At 47.3% G+C, this 15,179-nt stretch overlaps 1 protein-coding gene across 1 annotated transcript in view; it reads left to right on the top strand.

The window, feature by feature from the left end:
* AK7 (adenylate kinase 7) overlaps positions 1-14,755 on the top strand; it is a 57,956-nt gene extending 43,201 nt beyond the window's left edge. The window contains exons 17-18 of the mRNA XM_030558800.1: positions 10,382-10,540; positions 12,953-14,755. Coding sequence (XP_030414660.1) covers positions 10,382-10,540; positions 12,953-12,991 — 198 coding nt within the window. The 3' untranslated portion in view covers positions 12,992-14,755. The remainder of the gene's footprint in view (positions 1-10,381; positions 10,541-12,952) is intronic.
* The last annotated feature ends 424 nt before the right edge of the window (positions 14,756-15,179 follow it).

Genomic DNA, 15,179 nt, shown 5'->3' with positions numbered 1-15,179 from the left:
ATAACTCTCAAGAGTTAGATGTTGGATTATGCCCTCATTTTAAGGACTTAAATCCCTTCCAGAGCCCTTGTTTGTTTTTTGCTTAATATTTAATATTTACTTTTATAACCCTGATGTTCATGTTATCTACATAGGTTTAATAATTTTTAGAATCCTGCTCAGCGCTTGGCCTCCGTGATGCCTTGTGGTCCAGAGTTTTGCAGGCTAAACTGTGTTGAATTAAAATAGTATTTCCTTTTATTAGTTTTGAATTTGACACCTTGTAATTTAATTCTCTCCCCTCTGTAGTGTACCTACCGTAGCATCCCCTTTTCAGTCCATCCAGCCTTATTTCCTCTCTTTTCTTTTCTTTCCTTTTTTTTGTGTTTGTGTGCCTACTACATGCAATAAGCAAGGAACAGCAGTTACCTTAGTCCTTCCTCCCCCTTTATTTTTCTAGCAAAATGGAATGAAGCAGGCAAGGAAGATCAAACAAAGAGAAAACGAGGGCAAAGAAAGTGTTTGGGGAAAGAAAAAAAGAAAGCCAGGGTCAAAAACGGCAGCATCAAAGAGAATAATTCCTCCCTTCTGGCCTCATTAGACTGAATACCAGAGGCAGTTCACCACTTTTCAGAGGTTGCGTGATTGGCTAACCATTGAGTAACCTCTTCTCTCAGAAGATGGGTATTTATGCTAGTGTTAAGACTCTTTTTTATTCCTTCTCCTTATGTTGACTGACTTTGTTGGTCTCTTGTGAGGGCAGATCTACACTATGGGGTTAAGTTGACCTAAGTTACGCAACTCCAGCTACGTGAATAACGTAGCTGGAGTTGACGTAGCTTAGGTCGACTTATTGCAGTGTCTACACCATACTGGGTCGACGGGAGAAACTCTCCTGTCGACTTACCTTATGCTTCTCGTTCTGGTGGAGTACCGGAGTCCACTGGAGAGCGATCTGTGGTTGATTTAGCGGCTCTTCCCTAGACACACTCAATCAACTCCCGGTGTGTCGATCATCACAGTGTCGATCCATGGCAAGTGTAGACATGCCCTGACTAACAGCACACTCTGCTCAGCTGCTTCAAGTGCCCCAGTGCAGCGGTTCCCCCAACTGGGGGACAGTAATCATATCTGGCCAGGCATATTCTCCAGCTCTCTGTTTTGTAGGCTTTGTATTTGGTGCCCTTGATTTAATCTCCATCCATTTGAGACTTTTCTGCTCCAGAAGATTGCACACTTTCCTTCTTGGAGGAAATCTTTTCTCTATCCCACAGAACTTGAAAGATCCTGCTATGATCGCTTTCCTCACCACTAAATTTTTAGCAGGTCTTGGCTTTTATCTTTTTCCCCTTCCTCTCTTGCCTTATCTGCATAATCTTGGATGCCACTATTTCAGGCTGAGGTGTCCGTTTGGGCACTCTGTTAGTGCTTGAATGTACTGGAGTTACTGGTAATATGCTTAGCTCTTCTTGCCTGGGAACCACTGCTAGCCCAACACAGTGTGACTAACAAGCTCCAGTGGCATATGTAAACTGGCAAGGGGCACTCACAGCCCTCAACTCCTGTCAGAAGCCTTCTGTGTTTGGGCTCTTATTGCTTTCCTTATAGCAATCATCGTCAGGGGCAAGAAGAATGTCTCAAAAGTTGGACTTAGCAAAGCATCCCATATTTTGAAACAATGTTTGCATCCCCAGCACACTGCAGTTGAAGTATCTGCGAATTCTTCTTCGAGTGCTTGCTCATATTGATTCCAATTAGGTGTGTGCGCGCCACGTGCACGTTCATCGGAAGATTGTTACCCTAACAACACTCGGTGGGTCGGCTGGGCGCCCCCTGGAGTGGCGCCGCTATGGCGCCAGATATATACCCCTGCCGACGCAACCGCCCCTCAGTTCCTTCTTACCGCCCGTGTTGGTCGTTGGAACTGTGGAGTGCGGTTTTACTGACCTCCACCTCCCTAGCTACTCGTAGTTCTCTAGTTACTTTTTGTGTATATAGTTCAAAGTTATATAGTTATAGTTAATTCTTATCATTCATAGTTAGTGTTATAGTTAAGAGGGGTTTGGGGATTAGCCCCTTCCCCGCACCTGGTGCCGGGCCCCATGCGCGGTTCACCGGGTTTCAACCTGTGCTTGGCCTGTCACATGCCAATGCCGACAGGAGATCCACACGACTCCTGTTTTAAGTGCCTTGGGGAATCTCACCTGGCAGACAAGTGTCGCATTTGCAAGGCCTTTAAGCCGAGAACAAAAAAGGAGCAGGACTTTCGGCTAAAACAGCTCCTCATGGAGGCTAAAACAGCTCCTCATGTCCAAGCGCTGGACAATCTGCGGGCAGAAGCGCCTCCTCAGCACCGGACTGCGCCGGTACTGCCAAGGCCTCTCGGCACTGGCCGTCGCTGGCACCAAAGTTGACTCGGCACCGCTCCCTCTCCCCGATGTCGAGAGAGCCTAAGACTCCTGCTGGTTCTGTGCCACCTGCATTGCAGCCAGAGAGCTCGTCTAAGTTGGATCGCCCAGCACCGACACCTGCCACGGCACCGACGACATCGGCAGCATCGATTCCGGTCCCACAAGGGCCGTCGAGTCCAGTGCCTGTCGCGAGCCGTGGTTGAACTTACTATTCCATCCACGCCGGAGACATTCTCAATGGCGAGGGATCTGATTGCCATGACGGAGTCGACGCTGCCTCAACCCCCGGCACTGCCTGTGCGGGTAATACAGTCTATCAGCAAGCCTGCCTTGATAAGACCGTCCTCTGTCAGCACAGCAGAGTGTCACTGTTCATGATCACGGCCCTGCAGATGTTCTAGGTCCCGTCGGCGATCCTGCTCCCGGCACCGCTCACAGTCCCAGCATCGTTCTCCTCCTTGGTAGCGGTTACACTCGCGGCACTGTTCAGTATCGCGTTCGCCGGCCCGCTACTCTCGGCACCACTCCAGCTCCCGGCACCGCTCCAGGCACCGTGACTCCCGTAGCCACTCCCGACGTCGAGCCTCGAGATCTCGGTTGACCTCCCGGCACTGCTCCGGTCACAGGTCCTGATCTCGTTCCTGGTACCGGTATGCCTCCCAGTACCAGTCCCCGGTGCTGAGTAGAGCAAGATCTGCTAGAGACAGAGACTCTGCCCAGGGCTTTTCAGCCCCTCCATGGCCATCCAGACACACATCAGTGTCGTCCCATGCGGACAGCTCTTATGCACAGGACCGCGATTCCGATGTGCCCACCAGAGTCTTCTAAGAGGCCCAGGCCCAGGACCAAGGCCCCCATCAGTGGTCATTCTGGACACCTTCGGCGTACCACCAGGCCCAAGGCATACCAGTAGTTCTGTCCCACTCTATCCTATCAGAGCACCGAGTGCCAGTGGCAACAGTTAGCCGTCCCCCTCTGACTGCTACAGAGAAAGCCCTAGTTCACCCACCGGACTCCCAGGTTCCACTGGAGCAGGAGGTCGCCCAAGAGCAAGAGGCCACACAGGACCCGCTCGTCTCTGGCATCTCCTCTTCCTCTTCTCCAGATGAGGCAGTTGCAGGAACATCCTCCTTGGGCCCTCCTCCAGTCGACCTGAGAGTCCATCAGGACCTCCTGAGGAGGGTAGCACTCAATATGAACCTCCAGGTGAAGGAGGTCCCAGAGGTAGAGGACCCGGTAGTGGACATTCTGTCGGCGGATGCCCCCACCAGAGTGGCCCTACCATTTATTCGGACCATCCAGGCCAATGCTGATACTATATGGCAGTCTCCAGCCTCTATCCCTCCTGCAGCCAGGGGAGTTGAGCGTAAATACATGGTGCCCTCTAAAGGGTACGAGTACTTGTATGTCCATCCTTCTCCCTGCTCAGTAGTCGCCCAATCTGTTAATGAGAGGGAACGCCATGACCAGCAGGCGCCAGCCCCGAAATCGAAGGAGGCTAGGCGAATGGACTTACTCAGCTGCAAAGTGTACTCAGCAGGTGCCCTACAGCTCCGGGTGGCAAATCAACAAGCCCTGCTTAGCTGCTATAATTATAACACTTGGGCGGCGGAGGGGAAGTTTACGGAGCTACTCCCTCAAGACTCCTGCCAAGAGTTCGCTGCCCTCTTGGAGAAAGGGGAAAAGGTGGCCAGAACTTCCCTCCAGGCTTCATTGGATGCAGCCGACTCAGCAGCCAGGACTCTGGCCTCGGGTGTTGCCATGAGGCGCATCTCATGGCTTCAGGTTTCAAGCCTCCCACCAGAGCTCCAGTATACCATTCAGGACTTGCTGTTTGATGGTAAAGGTATCTTCTCGGAAAACACTGACCCCAGGCTGCAAAGCCTAAAGGACAACAGGGTCATAATACGCTCTCTCGGAATGCGTACGCCGGTGACCCAATGCAGGCCTTTCTGTCCCCAGCCTCACTGCCTGTACTCTGCGCCTAGACAAAGACAGGATTTTGGTAGGCGGTGCGGCTGAGGTGGTCGTAGACGACAGGACCCCAAGGGGGCCAAAATCAAGGTCCCTCGAAACCACCAGCGGGACCAAAGACGAACTTTTGAAGGTGCGCCCGAGGGCGGCGTACCAGTTACAGGCCAGGATCCTTCTCCTCCCTTCTCCAACCGTCTCTCCTACTTCCTCCCGGCATGGTCCCAGTTAACTTCAGATCGCTGGGTCCTACGCACGGTGGAGTATGGGTACCATCTTCAATTTATTTCAGCCCCACCCTCCCACTCTCCAATCCCATTCCTCTTCAGGGACCCCTCTCACAAGCAATTCCTCATGCAAGAGGTGCGGACGCTCCTCGCCATGGGAGCTATAGAGGAGGTACCAAAGGACGAAAGGGGCAAGGGGTTTTACTCCCGTTATTTCCTAATCCCCAAGTCGAAGGGAGATCTCAGACCTATCCTAGACCTGAGAGGACTCAACCAGTTTATGATAAAGTTGAAGTTCCGCATGGTATCCCTGGGGACCATTATCCCGTCCTTGGATCTTGGAGACTGGTATGCCGCCCTCGACATGAAGAACGCGTACTTTCACATCGCCATTTTTCCTCTGCACAGGAGGTACCTCTGCTTCGTAGCCAACTGTCAGCATTTCCAGTTTATGGTCCTGCCGTTTGGCATTTCTGCAGCCCCAAGGGTATTTACAAAGTGTATGGCTGTAGTTGCCACCTATCTCCGCCGACGTCGGATACACGTTTTTCCATATCTGGACGATTGGCTCGTCCGAGGGGCCTCCGAGACACAAGTCACCCAGCATGTGGGCATCGTCAAGGACCTATTCACACGTCTAGGCCTGATGATCAATATAGAAAAATCCACTCTGGTTTCCACACAGAGGTTAGACTTCATAGGAGCTATCCTGGACTCCAATCTAGCCAGGGCCTGCTTGCCACAGCCGCGGTTTCAGGCAATGGCAACAATCATCTGAGGTCTACAGAATTTCCCGACGACCTCGGCTCGCACTTGTCTCGGTCTCCTGGGTCACATGGCTGCCTGCACGTTCGTGACCAAATACACCAGGCTCCGCCTCCATCCTCTCCAAGCTTGGCTCAACTCAGTATACCGCCCAGGCAGGGAACCAATAGACATGATAGTCACCATTTCCCTGAGCACCCTAGGCTCCCTAGACTGGTGGCTGACTCCCTCCCTGGTGTGTACAGGGCTGCCGTTCCATCCGCCCCAACCCTCAATGTCCCTGATGACGGACACGTCATCTCTTGGCTGGGGTGTTCACCTCGGACACCTTTGTACTCAAGGCCTCTGGTCATCTCAGGAGCTGGCACTACACATAAATATCCGAGAACTGAGAGCAGTCCACCTGGCTTGCCAGGCGTTCCAGCAATATTTACAAGGCCGTTGTGTCTCAGTGTTTACAGACAACACAACAGCCATGTACTACATAAACAAGCAGGGAGGGACACGATCTTCCCCCTTTTGTCAGGAGGCCATCCAACTCTGGGACTTTCGCATAGCCCACTCGATAGACCTGGTAGCGTCCTTTCTCCCAGGGGTTCGAAACACTCTGGTGGATCAACTCAGCAGGTCCTTCCTGTCTCACGAGTGGTCAATCCGCCCGGACGTTATTCATTCTGTTTTCCAGAAGTGGGGATTTCCCCATATAGACCTGTTTGCTTCCCGCATGAACAGGAAATGCCAGATGTTCTGATCCTTCCAAGGTCTCTCCCCAGGATCAATCTCGGACGCTTTCCTGATGCCGTGGAAGAGCCAGCTGCTTTATGCCTTCCCACCGTTCCCGCTGGTTCACAAGGTCCTGCTAAAACTCCACAGGGACAGAGCGCGCATCATCATGATCGCTCCAGCGTGGCCCAGGCAGCACTGGTGCACCATGTTGCTCGACCTGTCGATAGCCAACCCAATTACCCTGCCACTTCACCCAGACCTCATAACTCAGGACCAAGGCAGACTTCGCCACCCAGACCTGCAGGCCCTTCACCTCACGGTGTGGCTGCTGCATGGCTAAACCAGTCAGAGTTACATTGCTGTGCATCAGTAAGACAAGTTCTCCTGGGTTAGCAGGAAACCTTCCACCCAGTCAACGTATCTGGCCAAGTGGAAGCGTTTCTCCTGCTGGTGCGAAATGCATAATCTTACTCCCACTGAGGTCCCAATTCCCTCTATTTTGGACTACTTCTGGTCTCTCAAACAGCAGGGCCTAGCAGTATCATCACTGAGGGTAAACTTGGCAGCCATCTCTACCTTCCCCCCAGGGGAAGGTGGCTGCTCTGTGTTCTCACACCCTATTGTTTCGAGGTTCCTCAAGGGCTTGGAGCACTTATATCCCTAAGTACGCCGCCCAGCCCCGACCTGGGACCTCAACCTGGTTTTAACCAGACTTATGTCTTCCCCATTCGAGCCGTTAGCAACCTGCTCGCTACTCTAACTGTCTTGGAAGACAGCTTTCCTCATAGCCATTACATTGGCCAGACGAGTCTCCGAGCTTAGGGCTCTTACGGTGGATCCGCTGAACACTGTGTTCCACAGGGACAAGGTGCAGTTGCGACCACACCCAGCATTCCTCCCTAAGGTGGTTTCGGCATTTCATGTTAACCAGGACATATTTCTCCCGGTCTTCTTCCCAAAGCCACACTCAACGTGACGGGAGCAACAATTGCACTCCCTGGACGTCCATAGAGCACTCACATTTTATATTGACCGGACAAAACCCTTTTGTAAAATGCCCCAACTCTTTCTTGCGGTAGCAGACCAAATGAAAGGCCTATCTGTTTCCTCTCAGAGGATCTCCTCTTGGGTGACGGCGTGCATCCGCACTTGTTATGATTTGGCTCATATTTCTCAAAGCCACATTACCGTGCATTCTACCAGGGCTCAGGCTTCATCTGCCGCCTTCCTGGCTCGTGTATCTCCTATCCAGGAGATATGTCGCGCAGCTACCTGGTCTTCAGTCCACACCTTTGCTTCACATTATGCTCTGGGTCAACAGTCCAGAGATGATGCAGCCTTTGGCTCAGCAGTTCTGCATTCTTCAACATCTCAGTCTGACCCCACCGCCTAGGTAAGGCTTGGGAATCACCTAATTGGAATCGATATGAGCAAGCACTGGAAGAAGAAAAGACAGTTACTCACCTTTATAACTGTTGTTCTTTGAGATGTGTTGCTCATATCCATTCCAAACCCGCCCTCCTTCCCCACTGTCGGAGTAGCCGGCAAGAAGGAACTGAGGAGTGGTTGGGTCGGCAGGGGTATATATCCGGCGCCATAGCGGCGCCACTCCAGGGGATGCCCAGCCGACCCACCGAGTGTTGCTAGGGTAAAAATCTACCGACAAATGTGCACGTGGTGCGCGCACACCTAATTGGAATGGATATGAGCAACACATCTCGAAGAACAACAGTTACAAAGGTGAGTAACCGTCTTTTTTGATATCTTATTAGAGACAAACCAGGTGAATTAAATGCCCCAGATTTTGGCAAATTACCTAGAATATCCGAGGATTGGAGCATGGAGCTGGGCTGCTCCTCACCCACCCATTCTTCAGATTCCCAAGATACTATGGAAAGTCAGGCAGGATGTAATTTTGTTTTTGCCCAGTTGTCCTTGACATCCTTCATTCTCTGACATCACGAGTGGGCTGTCTTTATTTATAGAACATAACCTTCAGACAAGATCTTTAAATCTAACCCAAAGATCCATTCAATACTGCAGTCCAGACCATCTAACAGCCTATAAAGATAAGCATCTCTGATAGCTATAGAAAGGCTTTTCAGTGGACAGTGTAAAGTATATGATGCAATCAGAAGTCCACTTTTAGTACATACTATGGAATCAGGGTTGTCTTCCCTAGTAGGTACAAAAAAATCACATTGACATTTATTTCTGTTTACTTCAGCACGCTCTCAGGTTTCGGTTGGTAGGACTCACAAATGATCTTAGGTGAATAACCTGTAAGTGCATGCCCCAGCAATTTTTTTGGTCCTCTGTAGAGTTGGGATATTATATCCCAGAAAGCAGCTCTTATATTTTTTATAATATAAATACAGGCCAATAATTCCACTTTTGAATGTGCTTATGAATCTTTGAGAGAATGCCCCAAAACTACTCACTTTTAACGTAGCATTTGTAGTTGCTGTAACTCTAGTTTGAAATATAGGAGCACCAAGTAGAGCCCTTGCTCTCTCTCCACACATCATCTTTTTTTTTTTTTTTTGAGGATTAAGCAGTGTTTTGCTTTCTCCTAGAGTTTATCTAAAAGCACAATGTGGACTCTTATATTAATGAATCCATTGTCTTATCTATGCACTGTCTAAAGGCTTCAACCACTCAGGAGTGAAAACTCCACACTGAATATAAAGTGAGTGATCAGGTTTAACCTATATAATTCATAGATTCATAGACTCTAGAACTGGAAGGGACCTCGAGAGGTCATGGAGTCCAGTCCCCTGCCCTCATGGCAGAACCAAATACTGTCTAGACCATCCCTGATAGACATTTATCTAACTTACTCTTAAATATCTCCAGAGATGGAGATTCCACAACCTCCCTAGGCAATTTATTCCAGTGTTTAACTACCCTGATAGTTAGGAACTTTTTCCTAATGTCCAACCTAAATCTTCCTTGCTGCAGTTTCTATCATTAGAGGCTAAGGTGAACAAGTTTTCTCCCTCCTCCTGATGACACCCTTTTAGATACCTGAAAACTGCTATCATGTCCCCTCTCAGTCTTCTCTTTTCCAAACTAAATAAACCCAATTCTTTCAGCCTTCCTTCATAGGTCATGTTCTCAAGACCTTTAATCATTCTTGTTGCTCTTCTCTGGACCCTCTCCAATTTCTCCACATCTTAATACAAAAGCACTTTGGAAATCTAAATAACTATCCATCTGCTCTAAGGACAGTAACAAGAAGAAGGCTATATCCAAGACCTCCATTTCCCTCTGGGTAAAGGTTCACATGCTATCTGTGTCCATGCTCACAAACCACATCCAAAGTTTGTCAAATGTCACTTCTGAGCTATTACAGGCAAGGTGGGTGAGGTGATATCTTAGTAGACCAAATTCTGTTGGTGAAAGACAAGCTTTCACAGAGCTCTTTTGTGACCCGAAGAGTCTGTGTAAGCTTGAAAGCGTGTCTCTTTCACCAAAAGGAGTTGGTGCACTAAAAGGTATTTTCACCCACTATGTCTCTCATATATGCTGGGACCAACACTGCTGCAACACGGCAAACTCCATGTGGACTTGGAAAGCTGAAGTATCTGCTTCGATTTGGAAGGCAGCCACCTAGACCTCCTCTCACCCATTCAGCAGCCACTACTGTTTGAACCTAACTCTTGCGCCAGCTTTTTAATGTGAAAGAGCTGTCCGCTGAGTTCTCCAGAGTTTGTACTGTTTGCTATATCCACCAATAACCCAGGTTACTGCTGGGAAAGAAAGGACTATAACAAACTTAAGGCCAACTTCAGCAGCTGTAAGAAGGTGAAACTCCACTGGCACTTAAAAAAACAAATTGTATGAGCTGTTTTGTAGAACCATCCAGTAAGATCAAAGAGTTCTCTGTGAAGTTCAAAACAGTGCCCAAAAAGGGCTCAAGAAGTTTCTGGCACGTGCAAAAATTACTGGTTTTTTTTTTACTAGGACTTGCAAATGTTTTCACCTTTTGGCAATAGGAGCAGTGGAAAACATCTTCAGACTCAGCCAACCTTAGATGATAGAGAGGAAAATCAAAAGAAACAGTAGAAGAGAGATGGTCTCATTCTTCACTGGACTGAGTCCTTTTCTTCTCTCCTCCTCCCCTCCCATCCTTGCACCCCATCCTTCAAATGCAAGAACCACAGGTAGAAATTGTTCATACATTTTAAAGGAATGACCAGTATTTCTAACTCATCGTGTTTTTCCTACAAGCCACCATTCTAGATTTTGGCAAATGCTATTTAATAGAAGATTGAATTTTTTTTTAATTATTACTTCTAGAATAAACGTCTAGAGGAAGTGAAGAGGCAGGAACAGGAATTACTTGAAGCCCAGTCCATTCCTCTAAGGAACTACTTAATGAAGAATGTCATGCCAACACTTATGCAAGGGCTGAATGAATGTTGCAAGATCAGGCCTGATGATCCAGTTGACTTCCTGGTAAGATAATTATTATGTTTTCTCAGATACCTTTGACATGGCTCAAAGGAAAAATGCACTAAAACAGTAGCATCTCTTTGATAGCAAAGGCTTATGAAATCAAAGAAAGAGCCCAGTTCTCTTCCAGTTGACACCACTGGCAAATTCCCATTAACTTAAACAGCAGCAGAAGCAGGCCCAAACTCAAATTGCTACTGTTCAGGAGACCAAGAGTTGTTATGAAAAGTAGAGTATACAGAAACCTAATCTTTTTGGATTGGATTGACACCTTAGAAATAGCCCAACTAAGGGATGGAATGTAGCTGCACTGCCCAGGAGTATGGTAGGGACACTCACAATTTGGTCCTGGCTCACCCTCTGTGCCAGCTGAGCTGCACTGGCTAATATACTGGGATGGGAGGCTGGGCCTCTACTGCCTTCCCACTCTCCACCCACCACACAGGATCTCCAAAGCAGGTTGCTCACACAGGGAAATAAGGAGGCACCTTATGCCCCCTTAACACCCTGCACAAACACACAGCCTAGCTCCCAAGTGAGCCATAAAAGAGGATGAGCAGAATTACTGCCATCCTTGTGATCTTACCTAATTTTCATGTAAAACCATAAATAAAAAAATATTTGCATGGAGCAAAGGGGAAATATTAACAGATGCTTTCTCTACGGGCTTCTCTACACTTAAGAGCGCTGCAGCTGCACCCTTGTAATACTATGGCCTTGGCTACACTTGCGAATTACAGCGCAATAAAGCAGCCCTAGGCACCCTTGCTCACTCCTCATCCACACTGGCAAGGCATGCAGAGCACCCTGACTCTGCAGCTACAGTGGTGCTCCACCTTGGCGAATGGAATAACATTTGCTGCGCCCCCACTGGAGCGCCGTGGCGCCAGTGTGAACAAGGTGTTGCATTACTGCATTCTGATCAGCCTCCGGAAATGTCCCATAATCCCCTTAAGTCAAGTGGCCACTCTTGTCATTGTGAAATCGGCTGCAGGAATGTGGAAATGCCCTTTCAAAGCTCCGTTTTGGAGAAGCTGGCTGCTTATCAGCTCCAAGAAAAGCAAACATTTACTGTTTGCTTTGAGTGAGTGAGAGAGAGGCAGGGGGGCAGAGAGAGGGGTCTGAACTTACAAGATAGCATGCTGAACACTCTCTCCCCCCACATACACACTCCTCCTTCCCCCCCTTGGAAAAGCATGTTGCAGTCACTTGCATGCTAGGATAGCTGCCCATAATGCAATGCTCCCAATGATGCTGCAAGTGCCGCAAATGTGGCCACACCAGTGCACTTGAAGCTGTCAGTGTGGACAGACTGCAGCACTTTCCCTACTGTGCTGTATGAAGATGGGTTTAACTCACAGCACTCTACATCTGCAAGTGTAGCCATGCCCTTATGCAATGTTTACACTAGACAGGTTGCATTGGTACAGCTACACCACTGTAAGCTCACTAGTGTAGCCACTCTATGCCTTAGGGTATGTCCACACTACCTGCTGGATTGGTGGGTAGCAATTGATCTATTGGGGATCGATTTATTGCACCTCATCTAGATGCGATAAATTGATCCCCGCTGCGCTCCCCGTCGATTCTGGAACTCCACCAGGGCAAGAGGCAGAAGCAGAGTCAATGGGGGAGCCACAGCCATTGATCTCGCGCTGTGAGGACGGGAGGTAAGTCGAAATAAGATACATCGACTTCAGCTACGCTGTTCTTGTAGCTGAAGTTGCGTATCTTAAATCGATCGCCTCCTCACTCCCAGCAGTGTAGACCAGCCCTTAGTGAAGCTATATTGATGGGAGAAGCCCTCCTATCAAGACAGCACTGTCTACACTGGGAGTTTGGTCAATATAACTGCATTACTCAGGGGTGTGAATTTTCCACACCCTTATGTGACATTTTGTGCTACTGTATGACAAGAGTTCTGTTTTGTGCTACTGTGGGCAGTATATAATGTCCTTACATTGTTGCTCACTGCCCAGTGATGTACAGAACCAGAATGATATGCATCTGTAGGGGGCAGGGAGGGCTCTCAGTCTATTAACATCTTGGCAAGAATTATGATCTACATTCAGGAAAAAAAAATGGGAGATAAGATGTACGCATTCCTGGATTTTTATCTTTATGGGGAAAGACAATGTGGCCTCAGTAATAGGTGGTACAATCTTTGTTTGCTTGAAGTAATTGTACACTTTGTGTAAAGAGGGGTGATAATATTAAAAAATGTCTTATAGAAATTGATGGCATATCTATCAGGGCTTACAGCTTTACCATCTTGGACCTACATAATAGCTGCTTTGGTTTTATTTAAAGTGGTGTCATCCTCTAAACTTCTGTTAATTTGGGGAAGTTTAAAATTTAACACTTAAGAGTCTGTAACACTGTTAACATTACTTTTTGTCAATCTTTTGTCTATAGGCAGAATATCTCTTCAAGAACAATCCTGAAATGGAATGAAAGATACTGACAGATGTAAAACCCCAACACATCATCACACTAATGAAAAGGCAGAACATTTCTAATGTGTTTTACAAAATCATTGATTACGTTGAAACTATTTTCTTTATATTTCTTTGCGTAGTTTTCACTTTGATTTCTGACATATTACTTTTATAGCTCATAGTACAGTAGATAGCTTTGCACTCCACTAAATACTCTGTTTATGCCCACAATCTTAATTTATGCACGTATCAGAATATTTGTGCATATACCTATTTGAAATTGTGGTCCAAAAGAATCCACACCCTATCATCATGGAAGGGCAGCACCGTTGGGAGTGTGTTCCTTGCCTCCCATTCTCTAATGCAGCTGACATGATTAGCACCACCAGCAAATTATTTTCTGGTTCTATAGCACAATGGACAAAAGCAACAAAGCTATGGGATTCTTTCCCCCAGTCTTTGAAAAGGGGCAGCTGCTGCTACTGATAAAGGGAAGGAAACAGGAGCATCAAGGACTATCTTTCTACTACTCTCCAAGTGTAAAGCTTTTTCCTCTGTTAAGGCACTAGAAAGGCTTTCAGTCCAGGGGTTTTGAGCATCATACATGAAGCATAGCGAGCAAGGGATAATTCTGACCTGGGCTTCGCTCCCTCTGCCTGTTACACAAGAGCAGACAGAGTGGAGCACAAAGTGCTGCCATTCTGTACCACATGTAGAAGCATACCAATCCACTAAAGTGACTAGGTAAATGCCTGGTGACCCAATCTGGATCTGCCATTAATTTTTGGTGTTGTTTTGGTATTATCAATATTTGGTTTAATAGTCAAAGGATATTCAATATTTCTGTGCTATTAAAGTTTATTAAATTGCTTTAAGATTCCCATAGTGGCAGTTCTTGAAGGAGGAGCTAAAGAGTTCCTGGGTTGGTCACAGTTAGCCATCCAACTATTGTTGAGAAACTTTCATTTGGTTATTTTGATTTTGTATTGACCTAATGTGTATTGTCAAAGAAAAGGCCAAATAAACCATCAGTCTTGAGCTGATGAGGTTTCGATAGTATCTTCAAATATTTTTTTATTATAGAAAATGTAACACAATATCATCCCAAAACAGAAAGCATGCCTGAGGGCTGTTTGAAAAGAAAAAGAGAAACAAAAACATCTAACATTTCTAAAATGGATGATGACCTATTAATACTACATATAATAACTGCAAAATATTTTAATATAGGACTTTATCTATTAATTCAGTGTCCCCATTCAAACACACAAAGCCCTTCTTCTGCATGCTACATATCTTGCACAAGGTCTCGTGCCAAGTCAGTGACAGAGCCAGGAACAATGTGTGTATTCTAACCAGATAAACGTTTTGTGGATCTAAAAATTCCATTGACAGTTAATCCAATTATTCACCTGGGATTTATTTAGAGACATTTTTAGAAGCATCTCATATTTAATAAGTCTTTAGCACCATTCAGACAATCTCATAATGCAAGAGACCTGTGTTTGATAGGAAACTTGATCAAAAGCGGATTTTAGTTTGGTCTTTACTAAGGGTACATCTATACTACCTGCCGGATCGGTGGGTACTAATCAATCCGGGTAGTAATCAATCCATCGGGGATCAATTCATCGCATCTCGTGTAGATGCAATAAATCGATCTGCAAATCGACGCCCGTACTCCACCTCAGCAGAAGGAGTAAGCAGTGTCGAGCCGTGGCAGTCGACTCGCTGCTGTGAGGATGGCCAGGTAAGTCAAACTAAGATACTTCAACTTCAGCTACACGAATAGCATAGCTGAAGTTGTGTATCTTAGATCAATCCCCCCTCCCAGGGCTTGGCTACACTTGGAGGTGTGCAGCGCTGGCAATTACAGCTGTGTTCATACAGCTGTGTAGGGAAAGTGTTGGAGTGTGGCCACACTGACAGCTTTGCAGCGTGGCCACATTTGCAGTGGTATTGGGAGTGGTGCATTATGGGCAGCTATCCCACAGAGCGCCTCGTCCCATTTTGGCGCCATGGGTTGTGGGAAGGGGGAGGATGGTGCGAGTCATTCTTCTTCCTGTCCCTACGCCCCAGGATGCATCGCTTCACATCCCAGCAATCCTTGTTTTTCCATCCATGTTTGGTACCATCTTGAGTCTCTCAACGGTTTCTGTGAAGCGCGATTTCTGTGGGAAATGGAGCGCGAACTGCTGAGGAGT

The sequence above is a fragment of the Gopherus evgoodei genome, chromosome 4 (assembly GCF_007399415.2).
Source record: "Gopherus evgoodei ecotype Sinaloan lineage chromosome 4, rGopEvg1_v1.p, whole genome shotgun sequence".
Classification (NCBI taxonomy): domain Eukaryota; kingdom Metazoa; phylum Chordata; order Testudines; family Testudinidae; genus Gopherus; species Gopherus evgoodei.
Note: the sequence above shows the minus strand (reverse complement) of the source record. Positions and strands in the feature narration are given on the sequence as shown.